The sequence below is a fragment of the Moesziomyces antarcticus genome, assembly GCF_000747765.1.
Source record: "Moesziomyces antarcticus DNA, scaffold: scaffold_v10003, strain JCM 10317, whole genome shotgun sequence".
Lineage (NCBI taxonomy): Eukaryota > Fungi > Basidiomycota > Ustilaginomycetes > Ustilaginales > Ustilaginaceae > Moesziomyces > Moesziomyces antarcticus.
Window position 1 is genome coordinate 500918 of NW_014639007.1, and position 17916 is coordinate 518833.

The following is a 17916-nucleotide window of genomic DNA, read 5'->3' on the forward strand; positions in this document are numbered from 1 at the left end:
GATAGCACCTGTGCCTGGCGTCCGTGCTCGTATCGGTGGGTGTGTGATTTCCTGCCGGTTGTGCCCAGCAGGGTGCGGCTGAAGCGACACTCCACACGCGCCTAAATTTGGGAGAGCTGCTGCCGAGCGGCTGCTGAGCGGCTGCGAGCTGCATGCGATTCCCAGGGTCGATTCTGCATCGGGTCCAATGCTCCCCGATGGCCTAAAGCCAAGAAGGACGAGAACACGGCGTGTCAAAACGAGCCAACCACCACTTCATCCTCGGCTGTGCCGAAGCGCGTTGCAAAAGACACACACGACTGCGAACAACCGTGGGAAAGACCAACCCGTCGGATCATCGGCTCTTCCTGCTTGGCTTTCTACCGTCACGCTACCTTCACCTTCACGGTCACGCTTTCGACTGATCACGCTTCGAGTGACGGCTGCTATAGCACCAGCATGGCTGCGCCTCGATCCAGCGCGAATTCACAATCACATGCGGGCGCCGGCCCTCGTCTGGCGCCCGGGGCTCCCGGAGCTTCGCCGCAGCCGCTGTTGCAGCTTCCACCGAAAGCACGACTCTATCTGCCATCGGGGCTGCACTATCTGCTGTCGCGCATCCTCGCCGCCGCATCGCGCCTCTCGTTCTCCACGGACGTGCGCGAGAACCTCGACCGCTTCCGCGCCTGGTCGCCAAGCAAGACCGAACGCTTCAAGTACGGATTCCTCCTCTTCATCGCGCTCTTCTCGCTCTATGTCATGGAGAGCCCCGCGTTCCCCTTCAAGCTCATCATCCCGGCGCTCTACATCATCACGCTGCTCCTGCCCGTCACCTCGCAGTTCTTTTTGCCCGCGGCACCCATCTTTGCCTGGCTGATCCTCTTCTACTCGTGCAAGTTCATCCCCGCGCCGCTCCGTCCGCACATCTGGGTGTCGGTGCTGCCTACGCTCGAAACCATCTGGTACGGCGACAACATTTCGAGCATCCTCACCAAGTTCAGCCATCCCATCCTCGACATCCTCGCATGGATCCCCTACGGCATCGTCCACTTTGCCGCCCCCTTCTTTGTCGCCGCCTTCCTCTTCGTCTTTGCACCCCCTTCCTCGGTCAAGGTGTTTGCGCAGGCGTTCGGATTCATGATGCTCACGGGAGTCATCATCCAGATCCTCTTTCCCTGCGCTCCGCCCTGGTACGAGCTGCGCGAAGGCCTCGTCCCCGCCAACTACGGCATGCGCGGATCGCCCGCCGGCCTCGCACGAATCGACGAGCTCTTCCACTCGCATGGGTACACGCTCACCTTCACCGCCGCGCCCGTCGTGTTCGGCGCCTTCCCTTCGCTCCATGCGGGCAACGCCACTATCCTGGCGCTTTTCTGCTCCTACTTTTTCCCCGTCGCCATCAAGATCGGCCGTCTCCGCCTCGACGCCCGTGTGCTCTACTGGCTCTACACCTTCTGGCTTTGCTGGTCCACGATGCGTCTCATCCATCATTATGAAGTGGATTTGGTAGCCGGCGCCTGCCTCGCCACGTTCTACTTTTACTTTTTCCTCACCGACGAAATTCGCGAAGCCATGGAGCAACGCTATCCGTACCGCAACTCGGCAGCTGCTCCACCAAGCGCAGCGCCGCCGAGCAACCGGCCCGATCTCGCCTTCGCGTCGAGGCCATCAGCGGAGGACAGCATTGCGCTCGGAGCCGTTCGCTCCAATGGCGGCGCACCCTACATCACCGCACAGGGCGGCGTGGCCGGCGATGTCGAGTCGCAAAAGCGTCCCGAGGTCATCTTTTCCATCGACGACTCGGCGGCGGATGCGGGAGACATCGCCGGCACTTCGGCGGACGAGGACAAGCGCAAACGCGAGGCGGCGGCTCTGCTCGCACGCACAAAGTCGCCCGTCCAGCGCGTACGCTCGCCGGCCGTCCACTCGAAACAGAACGAGGAGTCGTAAGGCATGCCTCGGTCAGTCATCGGGAGGAGCATTGCAGTCCGGCGGCGCTTGGCATCTGCATCCCGCACAACCCGCTGTCACCGATACACATGTACATCTACACATTGGCCGGACAACCAAGTCATGCAATCAGGAAGCTTTCGAGCGCTGTCGACGTCGAAACTTGCCAGTTTGAATTGCTGCACGAGATTTTTGGCGATGAGAAGAAGTGGCACACATTCGCAGCACTGTCTGCGCTTGCACAGCGGGAGGCTGCAAAGCGGGATGGTGTGGTCATGTGGGGTTGTGACTCTATCAAGGCTGTACGAAAGCTTAGCCGGGAGGATGGGACTGAGGCTCAGCTAGGAACGCTCACGATCATGTCAAGGACCTTCAAGCACTGGCATCGCAAAGACCTGTGAACACGTTCAAGATGCCAATTCGCCCAACCCGCTCCGCACGCCGGTGCAGTCCCATGAGGAGATTGACAACACCTCGTCCAGATTGTGCCTGCCAATGCCAGCCCCTCTCCAACTACACTCGCTCATACTCAAGTCCCCGCACCCTGCCCACTCCAATCCGCCCTCTTCCTCCTCCTTGTTTCGCCTCACCCAGCATCCTCACACCCGACCCAATCTCGATCAAACTTCACAAGACCATCTCAGCAAACCCAGCCGCCCAACGCACCACCAACAACCAGCTTACGAACTCGAGATTGCGAATCAATACAAACATGCGCTTACGGATCCAACATCGGACACGAGTTTGTGGGGGATGCGGGGTCAAAGGTCAATGTCGTCAAACACGTCCGAGCGCCAACCGGAGTCGAGACGCTCCTCGCGCTCCTGCTTGCGTGCCTCGCGGCTGAGCTTGCCCGCCTCCTTCTGTGCCTTGGAGCCGGCCTTGCTCGCCTCGCCCTCGAGGCCCTTGACGCCGTCGCGCACCTGCTGAACCGCCTCGTGCGCTCCCTCGCGCAGCTCGCTGGCACCCTCGCGCAGCTCACGCACGCCCTGGCGCACCGACTCCTCAATCTGCTTGTAGCGCTCCGCCTGCTCCCTCGCATACCTAAACGGACCACCGCGTCCAGGCAGCAGCTGCTTGGAATACGACGCACCAATCGCGAGCTTGAATCCATCGTGCGGTCCCTGCACCTGCAGACCCTCGGCAAGCCCCACCTCGGTGCGCGGCTGCGCCGTCCTGCGTCCGTACGGCTCAAACGCATCCGAGTCCGGCGCAAAGATCGCCTTGAGATACGCCTTGGTCGAGATGCCCTGGCCGCTCTTGACGGCCGTCTTCGAGTAGCTGTTGATCACCTTGGCGCGCTGCTGGGCGGCCCAGAGCGAGCGGTCCTGGTTCTGGAGCCACGAGCGGATCTGCTCCTCGAGTAGCTGCTGGAAGACGCGGCGCAGCATGGGGCGCACAAACGGCATGAGGAAAAAGTTGAGGAACCAGTGCTTCGTGTGGCGCACCTTGACCTGGAACGACGACATGTCGACGCTCACGCGCTTCACCTTGTAGAACGACTCGGCGTCGTCCTCGTCGGCGTTTTCGAGCTTCACCACAAAGCTCGTGCCGTCGCGTCCACCGAGATCGAGGTCGAGCAGGCCGTAGTCCTCCCAGCCCACCCAGCCCGTCTTCTTGTTGATGTAGTACGCCACATCGGCCGCCTTGACACGCAGCCCCTCGATCTCGAGGTAGAGGCTGGCGTCAAAGTTGGAGCCAAACGACGAGCGGCGCTGGTCGAGCGTGAGGTCGTTGCGGTTGATGATGCGCACGCGCTCGGGCACAAACGACGCGCGCGACGCCGTGAGCGACAGGTCGTCAATCACCACGTCCGCCTCGCGCGACACAAACTCGATGCGTGGGAACGGGATCGACTCGATCTCGTTGATCAGGCGCGGCACCAGCACCTCGACCGTGTCGCGCACCAGGCCGCCCGCCTGGCTGCGCACGTCGTTGAGCAGGTTGAGCACGCCCTGTCCGCCGCTGTTGAATACGCGCTGCAGGTCGACAAAGTTGAGGTCGCTGCCCAGCTTCTCGACGCGCTGCGCCAGCTCGCGCAGCTCCGCATCCTCCTCGAGGCCGTGCACAAACGTCGACAGCTCGTCGAGCGTGGCGTCGAAATCGCCGCGCAGCTTCGAGAGCGCCTTGTTGGCCTCCTTGCCCGTGGTGTTGAAGAGGCGCTGCGCCCGGTCGTACAGGTCCGACGCCATGCGGTTCGAGCGGTTCGTCTGGATGAAGCCGTCCTCGTTGAGCGCACGGTCGATGAACGTCTTGACGTCCTCGACAAACTCGCGCAGCTCCTTGCCCTCCTTGGAGCTCTCGTCGTCAAAGATCTTCTTGGCGTGCTCCACCAGCTGGCTCACCGACTTCTCCACAGGCTCGAGCGGACGGCCGGCAAAGGTCTCGAGGATCGACTTGAGCTGCTGGAACGCCTCGCGCAGGTTCTCGTTGGCCTCGGCCTCGGGCGTGTCAATATCGACGTCGGTCTGCTCCTTGGCCTTGGCGGCAACATCCTGCACAATGTCGGTCCACTTGTTGGCGATGCCAGAGATGCCGTTGAGCGCACGCTTAAAGTCGGGATCGCGCTCGACGCTGTCGATGACCTGCTTGACGCGCTCGAGGAACTCCTCCTTGACGTCGTCGGGCGTCTTTTCGTCGAGCCACTGGGCCGCCTGCTTGGCCGAGTCCTGCAGGTTGTCCTGCGCCTGCTTGGCGCCGCGCTTGGCGGCATCCTTGGCGCTCTCGAGGTCCTTCTTGTTGGGAGCACGCACCTCGACGGCGTCGCCGCGCTTCTTGCGCTCCTCGTCGATGACGCGCAGCTTGCCCTCGGCGCCGCCCGCCTTCTGCGCAGCGGTGGCTGCGGCGTCGGCGGTGAGGTCGCGCAGCAGGAACTGAACGTCGGCGAGCACGTCGCGGAAGGCCTTGGAGGTGAGGAGGAGCTGGCCGATCTGCTGGATCTCACCGAGCACCTTGCCCACGTCCTGCTTGGCCTCCGAGGTGAGGCCCTCGGCACCGACCGACTTGGCGGTGGGAAGCGAGGCCGAGATGCCGCCCTGGTCAGTGACGTTGATCGAGGCCTGCGAGGTCTGGAAGATGAACTTTTGGATCTTGTCGTCGCCGTTCTTGCTCTCGCCGATTCGCTCGATGCAGGCGAGGATGCCCTTGAAGTCCTGGATCACCTTGGCGCCCTGCTGGCTGAGCTTGGTGGATCCGGCGACGGAGCGCTCGTCGAGGACAGGGCTCGACATGATGGCCTCGATAAAGTGGTTGAGCTGCTTCTGGCTGGGCATCTTGCCCGCCTTGAAGGCGCCGACCATCTGGGCGATGCGGGCGAGCGTCTGGCGCGAGGGGGCCATCTGGCGTGCCTGCTCGCCGAGGTTGTCCGGGTCGACGCCGTACTGGCGCGCGGTAGCCTTGGCATCGCGCGCGGCCTGCCTGCCGTACTGCTCGACGCTCTCACGAGCCTGGCGGGCGTGGGTGGGCAAAAGGGGCTCTCGCTCGGACGACATGTCTGCGTTTCGAGCGATGAGGGGGATTGTTGGGGTAAACGGGCTGCTTCCGATGTGACTGGAAAGTGCGAGATTGGGATGGGGAAAGAGAGGGAGGAAACGCTGCGGAAGCAGATGGTGGAGTGGGAGAGCAGTGGCAGCTTCGGTGCAGCTAGGACAGGACGGTGTGAGGGTCGAGGCAAGGTGAGGGAGCGTCGGAAAGGCCGAATCCACCGTCGACGCTGCTTTTTAAGGATCCTGAGCCCGACGAGCGGCCGCAGCGAAGGGGGATCACACCTTGTCTCACCGGGCGGAGGGCACGCTCGACTCAGCCGGTCGGGGCAGCCGAATCAGGCGCGCTGAGTGCGGCGATGACGGTCTTGCTGTCGGTCACGCATGGCTTTGGCACACGCAGGCACGCAGGCACGCAGGCTGTGATGCTCTGGCTTGTCTCGCAGGCTGAACACGCAGCACAGCTCTACATGGGATGCCGATGCCACAAGTCCATCGCTTGTGGGGCAGGCCGGCACGCCCAGACCGAAATGGCACAAGAACAGAAGGCGGGACGGCCGAACATGAGTCAAGGACCGTCGTCGTCATCGCGGTCCAAGCTGAGCCCAAGAGCGGAGAAGGAGAAGCTCGCGCGGGGTGCAAGGGCTTTTGACCCAAGGGTGCTGGCTAGGGTCGCTCTGCTCGACGTCTCGCTTAGTGCGGGAAGCCTGGCGGCACTCATGGACGTCGATTCCGAATTTAGGACGTGCCCCACTCCGCAACCACGGGAGAGCACCGTTGAAGCTGCATTCAGTCAGCACCGATGGCGGCGGGCAAAGTCCCAGAGTCCTATTTCGAGCACGCCTTCCTCTGCAGCCCCAGCTCCATCGGCCACCCTTGACTTGCTCTGTCGGAGCCTCCGATGCTCTTCATGTGCTCTCCTGACATTCTCTCATCCGGCACAGTAGGCTCTCTCTCAATCCATTGTCTTCCGGCCAGCCTTGAACGGAGCAGGGCTGGGTGGATCCGGGAGGGCGGCAAGGCACCGTGCGCGGATCAAAAGGAACCAAAAGAATTGTGGAGGATGGCGATGCGAGCGGAACAGCAAAAATGCGCCGCTCGATGACGCGCTCGTGCTTTCGCCAAGTCGCAGAGCGGATGGCCACGCTTGGATGAGTGAGCGGCGCATGGCGGGCCACCTGACCCTTCGCCTTCGCAAACTCCTCCCCAGTGTTACGCCTTGCCAAATACCACATTTTTATGCAAAAAAATCTCGGCTTTCGGAAGTGTCAGTCCAGCGTTGGAAGAGACCCTTGCCTTCATGCAGCTCCCTTACGCCATTCTTCTCTCCTCCGCATCTGCTGGTATCATCGTCACTATGGCTTCGGCCGAGCCATCAAGCTCGACACCTTCGACAAGCTCCATTACTCTCGACGCTGCTCTTCTCACCCCTTCCGGTGACCATGCCACGCCCAGTGCCACCTCGGCGCGCACCGACAGCATCGTGCTCGAGCCGTACGATGGCGAGCACCAGATGGCCGACATCATCGATCTGATCGAGAACGAGCTTTCGGAGCCGTACATCGTCCACACGTACCGCTACTTTGTCAACCAATGGCCGCAGCTCTGCTTTCTCGCCTACGCTCCGTCAGACCGAGCCGCAGGAGCGAGGCTTGCTGTAGGCGTAGTTGTGTGCAAGCTCGATCGACACCTCAAAGGCGCTCGGCTGATGCGCGGGTATATCGCCATGATCTCGGTGCGCAATACATGGCGAGGCCAAGGGCTGGCGAAACGGCTGGTGCGGCATGCGGTACAGCATATGGTCGATAGCGGCGCACAGGAGGTCGTGCTCGAAACCGAGGCGGACAACGTCGCAGCCCTCGCGCTGTACGAGGGCCTGGGCTTCATCCGCGAAAAGCGTCTGCATCGATTCTATCTCAACGGTAAGCACTCGTTCCCCTCTACTAGACCGAAGTGTACGTGGTTAACTGACGAAGCATTCAAACCCAATGACGATAGGCAAAGACTCGTTCCGACTCGTACTGCCTGTTCCACCCCGCATGCAGAAGCCAGTACCGCCACACATAGACGTGCCACCTCCGACGGGACTGGTTCAACCGCCATATCCTGGCACCTCCCATGCTCGGCAACAACCGCCACGACAGCCACCTACGCCCGTCACATCCACCACACAGTTGACTCAAGACCTCGTCATTTGATACCATCCAATTGCATTGCCGTTCTACGTCGAGCCATTTCCGCCTAGGAGCACGGTCATCTTTGCGTGGGGAGAGCCTCCTATTTTGCACGCGGGGCATGTGCAGCGTGAATCGCGCGCACTGGATGGACGACCCGTCACAGTCGCCTTGCATGTGCGGCTCGCCGACCAGCCGCGCACCGATCCGTCTCTGTGCAGCGCTGGCAACGTGACTGCCGTCCCGCTGCGCTGCAGTCGTGTCCGTGGAAGTTTCGGGAGTGGCTTTGTCGTGTCGATGCTGTGGGAGTCGGACGAGAGTGCCTCTTCCACTTCGGCGCCGAGCAGCTGTTTGAGCTTGTGCATCTTGCGGCCCGCCACGATCTGGGTGCTTGTCGGCAACGCCTGCTTTACCTGTGCAATGTTGATTTCTTCTGCACGCGCGTCAGAGTCGGTGCTCGGATGGCGCAGTGCGTCGGTGGTGGCGACACGAACCAGCTTCGGCCGCGTGTTGGAGGCAGAGACCGACACTTTGCGCGCCCTACCCAGGGCGGATAGGAATCCTACCGATGCCGAACGCGACAACCCGCGTGCAGCCGGAGCAAACAGTGTGGGCTTGTCCGCTGTGCAAGCTCGATTGGTTCGCGTCACCGTCGCGTCCCGAATGATGGTGATCGTTGGAGACAAACTAGGTCGACACGACTCGGCAGCCAAATGGCTGGAGACGGAACTGTCTTCAGAGGACAACGAGCCGGAAGACAGGCTTACCGGTGACATCTGTACCGGCGGAGTCTCGACTGTACTTGCTGTGATTCCTCCATCCTCGGCCTCGTCTGAACGATCGACGTACACCGAACCAAGCGAGAGCCTCGAATACCTTCTTGACTCGTTTTCTTCCTTGCGCAGTCCCAGCATATCATCTCTCGAGATACACCGCAATGATCCGTACTCCATCGAGACTCTTACGCCAGTTGACACCGTCGCCACCTCAACCGTCGGGCTGTATGGAAACGGTGCAGCGTCCAGATGTCCCGCATTCGACTTGGAGAACCCCCGATAAAACAGCGCCGAAGTAAGGCCAGCCTCGATCCGTAGAGGTGACCTCGGCATCCTCATGCGCAAGGGCGAGACTTGCGAATCGCCCAACCACGGGCCGGCAATCGTCTCTTCAGCCTCGGGAGACTCTGCGAGAAACTCGTTGATCTTTCCCAGCAGCCATTCTGACCCGCAGCTTTCCGCAGACTCGGGTGCAGCCCCGCAAAGCAAAGTCACACCGCCAAGGGCATGTGGAGAAGTGGCGTGCGTCAAAGGCGTTTCAGCCTGGCTGTACCATAGCGTGGTCGAAGATCGCGAGGTGTCAGGAGTCGACTGCGCCGCAACTGGCGGTGTACCGAACCGTGTCTGTGCTCGTGGTCGACGCGTGTCGATGACAAGCGCTGCACTTTTCGTCTTGTCAGCCATAACGAACGGTAAAGCGTAGCAGAAGATGGAAGTGGTAAGAATGGATGCGCAGAGATCAGGCGGCCTGGGTTTTGTACACCAGCCTCCCAAGCTGACGTTGGGGATAAGGAGCGCGGCAGCATCTTCCGTGCCCACTGCATACCATCGCCCGAGCTCGAGCCCATGCGGGGGCGTCGTGCATAGCCTTCGAGACAATGCACGCTCGGCCCCCCTCTGCGCCCTGCACACAACAAACAATCTCAGGCAGTGCAGGGGTCCCGTGTGCCTCGCCAGGTCAGCACTTTATTGTGCGCACGAGCCCCGACCTGACCGCCCCGCCTGATGAATGCCAGCATGCCACTCGCACGTGGGGCGAGATGAACCGCGAACCTCTTCAGGTGGGTTCTGACTCGTCGGAGCTCGCAATCGCAGGTCAAGGTTTGACCACACATCGCCATTGTCGCGGGCCGTCACTCTGAGCGACTTGCACGCCGGCAGTCCTCGGAAGTGAAAAGGTGAGACGCGTTGTGCATCTCGACTTCGCCAGGCTCAGGCCGGCAGCAACACGCCGGCTCAAATTAGGCCCAAGCGCCGAAAAGGGTGTCGAAAGAAGATGGCGCCAGGATGTCAGAAGTCGACAAGTCGCGAGGGCCTTTCGGAACGGGCTGGCGATCAGCAAACCCACAGCGATCCGCCCGTCACACTCACTCTTGCATTTCACACGCGCAGACGATGTTATGGAAGGATTGACTTGCCTACATTGAGCGCACCATGATCGAGTGTGTCCCATTCAAGCATAACTGGCGCTCGTTACGTGGACGCAACGCCCCAACCCGCGCCCTTCTTGTGCCACAGCTCGCTGAGGATCGCGAGTCTCTCTGGCAGCTTGGCGAGCATCTCGGTCGACACATTCGCCACGGACACGCGCAGCCTCGACCCAGCACTATCTCCCTTGGTCTCTGCTTCGCTCGGCATGAAGAACGCGCCGGGCAAAACCACGACCCCGACAAGCTCCGCCAGTGCCTGTGCCACCCTATCCGACGGGACATCTTCAAACGGATGGCGTAGGAACGCATAGTACGCACCGGCCGATTCGACCTTCCAGCCCCACTGTTCTGGCGACTTTGCCAGGCTCGCATCAGCCCCCGGGCCTGCCAGGCCGCTTGCATCCGGGTTGAGAAACGGCGGTACGGGGCGCGAGAGGCCCTCGACAAACGCCCTCCTGCGCACGCGCAGCTCACTGGCGACCTGACCACGCCACTCGAGCTGGGTGGGGTCTTCGATCGCCCATGCTACGGCGCGCTGCGTGTCTGTGCGTGGCGGTGCCACCTGAAAGTTGTCGAGCGCCTTGGCTGTCGGTCCAAACACTGTCTTCTGTGTGCCATTGGAGTCGGCCACCGTCTGCTGCAGGAACGCCTCGTGAGCGACGAAGCCGCCGAGACGATGTCCTGGGATGGCGTAGCTCTTGGAAAAGCTGAAGAGCTGAATGACCGTCGAGCGCCAATCCCAGTCCGGATCCCAGCTCTTCTCCGCCAACCCGGGCGGGGCGTCTTCGAACAAATCATGCGGACGGGCAAAATTGTGCGGAAGCGCGGCCGAAGCCGCCAGCGACGAGGACTCGGCGGGGCCGTCGGCGTCGCTTCCAGTCAGGAGGAAGTCGCGATAGGTTTCGTCGAGGATGAGCGCGACGCCGTACTCTTTGCAGAGCACGCCAATGTCGCGGATCAAGTCCGGCGGGTAGATGGCACCCGTGGGATTGTTGGGCGTCACCAGCACGACTCCCTTGATGGTCTTTGTCGACATGCGGTTATCGCTCGCCAGGAGGGCGCGGATCATCTGCAGATCTGGATAAAAGTGCGGCGGCTTGGTATGCACGCCTGCGATCTGGATGCCGAACGCGGTCATGGTCATCTGGTGGTTGAAGTACCACGGATCGCACACGATCAGCGCATCTCCCGGACCAGCGATGGCAGTAGCTACCGCTGTGAAGGCGAGATTGCAACCGGCCGTGATGGCGACGTTCGCCTCGGTGACTTGGTGGCGATCGCCCTTGCCTGGGGTCCTGTACACTCTGTTGATGTCCCTGGCGACGGCCTGACGGAGCTTGGCATCGCCAAACACGGGCCCGTATCCGTGCGTGTGACCGGCAGGAGAGGAGCAATTTTCAGGGAGACCTTCGAACTGGATGCGGTCCAGCAATGCCTGTGTCGGCGGGTGTCCAGGCACGCCCTGCGCGAGATTGAGCAGCGGGAAGTGCGGGAGCACATCGGCACCTGCGAGCGGCGAGCTGGTGGACGGGTAGGACTGCGCCCATCTGGCACCGATCTGCACGGGTGGGTCGATGGTTCTTAGGTGAAGATTCGGGTTGAAGCCGTACCCGGGTGCCGATCGTGTCGACATGGCGCGGAGCGAAGCGTGTTGGAGGCTCGAACCTGAGCGGAGCGTTGTTCTGCGGGAGAGTGAGGTGATCGTCCGGGAAGGTACAACGAGCATTCGGTTGTGAGATCTCGCGTCGCGAATAGCTCTGTCTTCCGTGTCTTATACCGGTATGCAAGAAGATGGTGTTGGTAGTAGCACGCGACGTGCGCCTGTTGAGCGAAGCTGCGGGTAGTGACTCTGTGTGGGGATGCGGTGGGCGAGTCCGTGCGTGCGGCGACTAGAACGGCTTTTTCGGTTGGGCTCTCGAAAATGCGCGACGCCTGCCAAGTCTTCAGCCCGCTCATCCCACATTGCGGAGTGAGTGCTCTGCGACTAAGTTCATCTCAAGACAGCACCAAAGAACATCACACTCTAGCTCATGCATATAAGAGGTGGGAGGTGCATCGGCGCTGGCCGAGGAGGGCTTTCAATTGAGCTCCCAAACAGTTTTGAGATCGGATCTGCCGACCGCATCGACGAGATACGAAGCGTGAGCCTTTTCCGACTCGTCCAGCATGGCGACCGTCATGCCGAACCGCTTGCACCGCGGCAGCACTGTCAATACGTCTGCGACCATTCTCTGTAGCTTTTCATCCTGCGGCAAGGATCGATGGCCCTGCGCCAGGGTTTCCAGCACTTCAGCCACCAGTTCTGGCTCGAGCATCGCGTCGATCATACCGGGTATCGAGTCGATGTCCAGCGACGACAGCAGCTGCAGACGCTCCGACTTGTTCTTCCATCGACGCTGGAACTCGATGGCTGAGAGCTTGCCATGGTTCGATGTGGATGCCGAAAGCGTTTGTGGCTGTGTGACTCGTGCTGGTCGTTGAGATGGACCTGCACCAAAGCTGAGAGCCGATGCGGTCTTTTGAGACACGCTCCCGCTGCTGCTGGTCGGAGCTGCAACGGCCGCTGTAGACGACGCAGCACGCTGCGTGTCCTGTTTGGCGGTGGCCGAGTTTGCTGTCCTGCGCGTAGTCACCTCTCGCAGTAGACCGCCCGTCTCGCCTGGAAACTTTGGCGGCACGTTCCCGGCGGAAGAGGCCGCCTTAGAACCAGACTCCTGCTCTTCGGAGCCATCCGACATTCCTACTTGCTGAAGGAACTTTCTCGCTGCCTCGACCGAGCTATTCGAGTCGCTTTGGGCGGTGCCTTCATTTGCCAGATCAAAGCCACTTGCGTTGATCGCAGAGTTCGCAGAGTTGCCCTCTGGCGCCACCATGGGCAGATCAAGTGGATCCGTCCGCCGCGTCTTTGCTCGCTCGAGTGCCTCCTTCGCCTTGGTCAGTCCTGCCTTTGCTTCGGCGTTTCCAGCGTCGAGCTGCAACACCATGTCGTAGTCCTCACGAGCCGCTTCGAACTTTTCGGCTCCCATCCTGGCGGTAGCACGACGGTAGAGAGCCTTGACGTTGTTCGGCGAGAGCTGCAGCGCTGTTGTGCAGTCGCGTTCGGCGTCGAGGAACTTGGACAGCTTGAGGTAGGCCATGGCGCGGTTCAGCGGGATCGTAGGCTCGCTCGCATCGGCGAGGCGTGCGGCCGAGTAGAAGCCGATGGCCTCGGCCCACTCTTTCTTGGCAAACGCATCGTTGCCTTTCTGCTTCTCGGCAAGCGCCTTGGCTTTGTCCATGCTCCGCACCATGGCTGACGATGCGGCGATCGAGCTCGGATGAGCAGGTCGTGATTGTGGCAGAGGCAACCTGATTGCAAGCGCGCAGCGGATGTTTCTTCTCGCCGTCACAGGAGCTCTAAATTCACGCGAGCGCGGAATCCGCCTCCACTTGCCGTTGGCCGGGTTCCGGATACTCAGCAGAACCTCAATGCCCAGTATCCGATAGCCTGCCGTCTAGCATTGACTACTCATACGAAGCCTGAGATTCTTACTTCTTGTACTGTCAACATACCAAGGATCAGCAAATACCAATGCCAAGTGCTCGCCTGAAAGCTCGCGTTGTGGAGACAGGCAACGGTACAATCGGGCTTGCCGATCCAGTCCGAGCGGAGAAAGAAAAGGGGCCTCGGCAATCCCGCCCGCCGCCGCGTTGGACCCTGAACTAGCGTACCTCAACCAACACCCTGCTTCACCACTGCGCAGCATATGATAGCCTCCATGCAGAGCTATGGATGGGCTTGCGGCTGTAGATTTCACCAGGCTTGAGCCTTCTGCCGGAAATAGACTCGTGCGCATGGAGCTTTAGATGCCGGACGGCGACCATTGTCGACGTGCGCAACCGGGAGAGCCTGGCACGTCGCGAGCCCCTGAGTGGGCTGCATGAAGGCGCGTTGCCGAATAGGGGGTCCCACCACTCACACTCTGGCCCCCCGCAATGCCTGTAAGACCAACACAGAGAGGAAGCCACAGCAAGTTACGCTTGTTCATCTTTGAGCAGATGCCGCTGCAGTGTGCAAGCAGCTGTGCCTCGATCTAGTGGAAGGAACGAGCAGGTATAAGTGTCAAACAATCGTGGGTTGATCTGACTTTGCCCACCCCACCCGACACCTTCTATCTTCGACCGAGCTATCCCGTAACGAACGCCTTTTAACGACATCTCAACGCCCACGAATCGCGACCTCTACCTCTCGACCCCACATCCGCACCAAGCACGCAACGCCAACGACTACCGCCACCATGGGAAGCGTATTTTCGTGTCTTGCATCGACGTTCCTCTACCTGGGCGAGTTCCTGGAGAACGTGTTCCTAGCGGTTGGCGAGATTTCAGCCGTGCTGGTACGAGCTCTGTTCGGCATTGTGGTGAGCCTGTGCGATCTGCTGGCTGCCATTAGCTGTTGTTGTCGCGTGCCATGGTCCGAACGACCCGACCGTGCCTACTATTCGTACAGTGCGCCAACGACGCACGCAATCGCAACCACCAACCCCGCGGCGCTCTCGACGATCGGAGGCAAACAGGTGCTATCCAGCGTGTTCACCAAAGAGGGAAGAGAACAGCGCAAGCAGATCAAGACTGCCCGCAGGAAGGAGGCTGAACTCAAGGCCGAACAAGATGCAGCTACTCGAGCAACCAAGAAGGACGAAGAGGCCAAGAAGAGGGCCGCTGCCGATGCTGAGAAGGAGCAGGCCAAGGCCGTCAAGGCCTAGGACCTCCTCCGCCCTGCTTTGGCTCATCTGAAAACTCCCCGCAGGAGCTCATGTACACTGTAGATACCCGACTGAATTCACTGTATCACCCTTGGCAGAGAGAAGCGCTCTGAAGCTTGGATCGCCCTCACCCGATGCAGCTATTGCGGGTCCAACTCGTATTGAGAAGCACTGCATCGGGAGGCATTGCCAATCGAGATCGACGCCGAGCTTGCTCGGCCTGAAGCTTGAGCCTGCCAGGCTGAGATTTGCTCGGTGAAGACGCCGCCTCAGTTGGTTCGAGCATGCATGGCACGCCGCCAACGAGTAAGGGCCGATGCAAGGCTGCTTGGGTTCAGCCGATGCGGTGTAGCGAATCAATGGACGGCAGATGCTCTCGGAGAATTTTTCACCTGCTGCGTGGCGCTCGAGCCTTGCATCTTGCGCTCCTCGCTCCTCGAGCCCAGACAACAGCATCGGTGCTGGATCGAGATGCGCCAACACGACGGACGGCTGCACGATAAACTGTAGCTCGTGCTGACAAGAGGCCCTTGAAATTTTGCCGGACACAACCCTGCAAACCCTGGATTGGCCATGCCGAGCGCTCGTGCCAAGTGCTTAGCCAAGCGCCATCCGAGACTGCTCACTGCAGCTCACTGGTTAGCTTCCATCTGGCGGTAGCATAGCGTAGCGCCCGACCGGCACGAAAATCCGACCAGCCGGCTAGTCGCTCTCTTTGCGCAACTTTCACATCGCAGCCTTGGCAAGACCATGAGCTTTGCTCGAGGAGCAGCAGCGCTGCCGGCCATCTATGCCTGGCCAAGACTCCCGTGGGTGACAGTCAGGTGACGGTTGACACCCGAAACACACTCGCCCAGCTTGGTCAGAGAAAAAGAGGCTTTTCGGTCCCTCTTCCGATGGCGATCTTTTTTGCGAGTTTTTGGAGAGGGCGTGTGAACGTGCGCGCCCGGCAGCAGAGTGCAGCGCACCTCGGCTTGGCTTGGGCTTGGCCTACTGAAAAATTGACTCGATTCAGCACAGAGCTGCCTGCGAATCAATTGCGAGAAACGCAATTTTTTTTAAATTTATTTGATTTTTTCGTGGAAAGTGTGCAAAATCTTCGCAGCGTGCATTCGGCAGTTGAGCTGAGCACATGCACGTTGTGACGCAGGTGCCGTCATCCAGCGGCCCGTCTCTACCGCTGTGGCTCTGCGACCTGGCTAAATTTCACGTCGGGTTGCCCTGTGGGATCGGTCCGGTGCCTCAGCCGCGATCCGTGTCAGATGCGCTCTGAGCTTCAGCAGCAAAGTCTGCCGGCTCTTCGAATGCACCGCCTGCCCAACCAACGCTCGTTCCAGCAAGCCTGCCACTGATTGCCAAGAGAGAGTGGGCGTGTGCGAGAGAGAGAGAGAGAGAGGCTCATGGCAGAGGTCCGCTCCGATCCGAGCCAAAGCACGAGGACGTGTGGGTGCGCCGATGAAATCATTCATCCGAGCCCATTTTGCGTATCGCCCGTTCGGAGGACCGGAAGCTTCGTCCGTGCTCAGTGCGTGCCTGCCTGCCTGCCTGCCTGCTGCTGCTGCTGCGACTGCGACCGCATTCCGGCGTCGTCTTTTCTGCCGCCGCCATCTGAGATCCGTCGTCCTCCTCCCTCGTCTTGGTCGTCACTTCATTCACCTTCCCTTCCTATCTTCACCAAACCCGACCCCCAGCCCGCCTGTCCTCTACAAAGCTTCTTCTCCCTTGCAGACGCTTCCCAGCCTGCAGTGGTGTCGACGCTCCTGAATACCCTCTCCTAACCCAGGTCCCATCTTGAACCGTCGTACGAGGTGACGCTGGCCCTGACAGCGCTTCTTTAGACATGTTCCGCCGTCCGCTCACGGTGGCGCCCCGCGCCGGTGTGCGCCTCGCCTCGACCTCGTCGTCCTCGTCCGCCTCGGCTCAGCGTCGCGCCTTGCCCAACCGCTCGGTGCTCGTCGCTGTGGCTCTTGCTGGTGGTGCGGCCGCCGCCTACTCCTTGTCCAAGCCCTCGCTCTACGCAGATGCACCCGACACCGTGCCCGGCGACACCCGCCCGCATCCGCTCTGGTCGCCCCCTTCGCGCGCACAGATGCTCGAAGCGCTCCGCCAGTCGTCCGCAAAGAGCCTCCGGCCCAACGCTTCGCGTGGCAACAACGACAACGCCAGCCTTCTGCCGCTCGCCAAGGACTCTCGCTCTAGCAGCCCCAGCCCCGCTGCACACGAGCAGTCCGGTGGCGCGGCTGCCTCGCGCAGCGGCGACGAGGACGACGAGGGCTTCGACATCCTCGTCGTCGGAGGTGGTGCTACGGGAACCGGTGTAGCCGTCGACGCCGCTACCCGTGGCCTCAGTGTGGCCATGGTCGAGCGCGACGACTTTGGTGCCGGCACCTCGTCCAAGTCCACCAAGCTCGTCCACGGCGGTGTGCGATACCTCCAGAAGGCCGTCTTCGAGCTCGACTACGAGCAGTACAAGATGGTCCGCGAAGCGCTCCACGAGCGCAAGACCTTCCTCAAGATCGCTCCTTACCTTTCGGATCACCTGCCCATCATGCTGCCCGTCTACAAGTGGTGGCAGATCCCCTACTTCTGGGCAGGCACCAAGATGTACGACATCCTCGCCGGCTCCGAGAACATGGAGAGCTCCTACGTGCTCGGCAAGGGCAAGGCGCTCGAGGCGTTCCCCATGCTCAAGTCTTCCGGCCTCGCCGGTGCCGTCGTCTACTACGACGGTCAGCACAACGACACGCGCATGAACGTCGCCCTCGCCATGACTGCTGTCCACCACGGCGCCGTGGTGGCCAACCACACCGAGGTGGTGGCGATCCACAAGAAGCCCGTGGAGGGCAAGGCGGATCAGATCTGCGGTGCGCGTGTGCGTGACATGCTGACGGGCGACGAGTGGGACGTCAAGTGCAAGTGCCTCATCAACGCCACCGGTCCCTTCTCGGACACGCTTCGCAAGCTCGACGCGCCCACTGCCCAGGAGATCGTCGCCGCTTCGTCCGGTGTGCACATCACGCTGCCCGGCTACTTTTCGCCGCGCGACATGGGCCTCATCGACCCTCAGACTTCGGACGGCCGTGTGATTTTCTTCCTTCCGTGGCAGGGCAACACCATCGCCGGTACCACAGACACGGCGGCGCCCGTCGAGGCTCACCCGCGACCCAAGGAGGAGGAGATCCAGTGGATCCTCGACGAGGTGCGCAACTACCTCAGCCCAGACATCAAGGTGCGACGTGGCGACGTGCTGTCGGCGTGGTCAGGACTGCGACCGCTGGTCAAGGACCCGGCGGCGACCGACACGCAGTCGCTGGTGCGCAACCACATGATCAACGTGTCGGAATCGGGACTGCTCACCATCGCCGGTGGCAAGTGGACGA

General features: G+C 61.2%; 7 protein-coding genes across 7 annotated transcripts, besides 1 other annotated feature; 3 read left to right on the plus strand and 4 right to left on the minus strand.

The window, feature by feature from the left end:
• Positions 1–438: 438 nt before the first annotated feature.
• Positions 439–1929, plus strand: PAN0_003c1648 (PAP2-domain-containing protein; the record flags this gene model as incomplete). The annotated part of the gene is made up of 1 exon (XM_014802607.1): positions 439–1929. One exon carries the CDS (start codon positions 439–441, stop codon positions 1927–1929), a length of 1491 nt encoding a protein of 496 aa, XP_014658093.1.
• A 761-nt stretch (positions 1930–2690) lies between these two features.
• Positions 2691–5420, minus strand: PAN0_003d1649 (uncharacterized protein; the record flags this gene model as incomplete). Its single annotated transcript, XM_014802608.1, has 1 exon — positions 2691–5420. The coding sequence occupies one exon, from the start codon at positions 5418–5420 to the stop codon at positions 2691–2693; it is 2730 nt and encodes a 909-aa protein (XP_014658094.1).
• Positions 5421–6711: 1291 nt separating this feature from the next.
• Positions 6712–7609, plus strand: PAN0_003c1650 (acyl-CoA N-acyltransferase; the record flags this gene model as incomplete). Its single annotated transcript, XM_014802609.1, has 2 exons — positions 6712–7333; positions 7410–7609. The coding sequence occupies 2 exons, from the start codon at positions 6712–6714 to the stop codon at positions 7607–7609; spliced, it is 822 nt and encodes a 273-aa protein (XP_014658095.1).
• Positions 7610–7632: 23 nt separating this feature from the next.
• On the minus strand, positions 7633–9740 carry PAN0_003d1651 (uncharacterized protein; the record flags this gene model as incomplete). The annotated part of the gene is made up of 3 exons (XM_014802610.1): positions 7633–9265; positions 9356–9562; positions 9733–9740. The coding sequence occupies 3 exons, from the start codon at positions 9738–9740 to the stop codon at positions 7633–7635; spliced, it is 1848 nt and encodes a 615-aa protein (XP_014658096.1).
• A 94-nt stretch (positions 9741–9834) lies between these two features.
• Positions 9835–11517, minus strand: PAN0_003d1652 (PLP-dependent transferase; the record flags this gene model as incomplete). Its single annotated transcript, XM_014802611.1, has 1 exon — positions 9835–11517. The coding sequence occupies one exon, from the start codon at positions 11515–11517 to the stop codon at positions 9835–9837; it is 1683 nt and encodes a 560-aa protein (XP_014658097.1).
• Positions 11518–11869: 352 nt separating this feature from the next.
• Positions 11870–13081, minus strand: PAN0_003d1653 (uncharacterized protein; the record flags this gene model as incomplete). The annotated part of the gene is made up of 1 exon (XM_014802612.1): positions 11870–13081. The coding sequence occupies one exon, from the start codon at positions 13079–13081 to the stop codon at positions 11870–11872; it is 1212 nt and encodes a 403-aa protein (XP_014658098.1).
• A 987-nt stretch (positions 13082–14068) lies between these two features.
• Positions 14069–14536, plus strand: PAN0_003c1654 (uncharacterized protein; the record flags this gene model as incomplete). The annotated part of the gene is made up of 1 exon (XM_014802613.1): positions 14069–14536. One exon carries the CDS (start codon positions 14069–14071, stop codon positions 14534–14536), a length of 468 nt encoding a protein of 155 aa, XP_014658099.1.
• Positions 14537–16376: 1840 nt separating this feature from the next.
• Positions 16377–17916: part of a sequence feature (In-frame stop codon was detected at splice-junction site;~vacuolar ATP synthase) that runs on past the window's edge.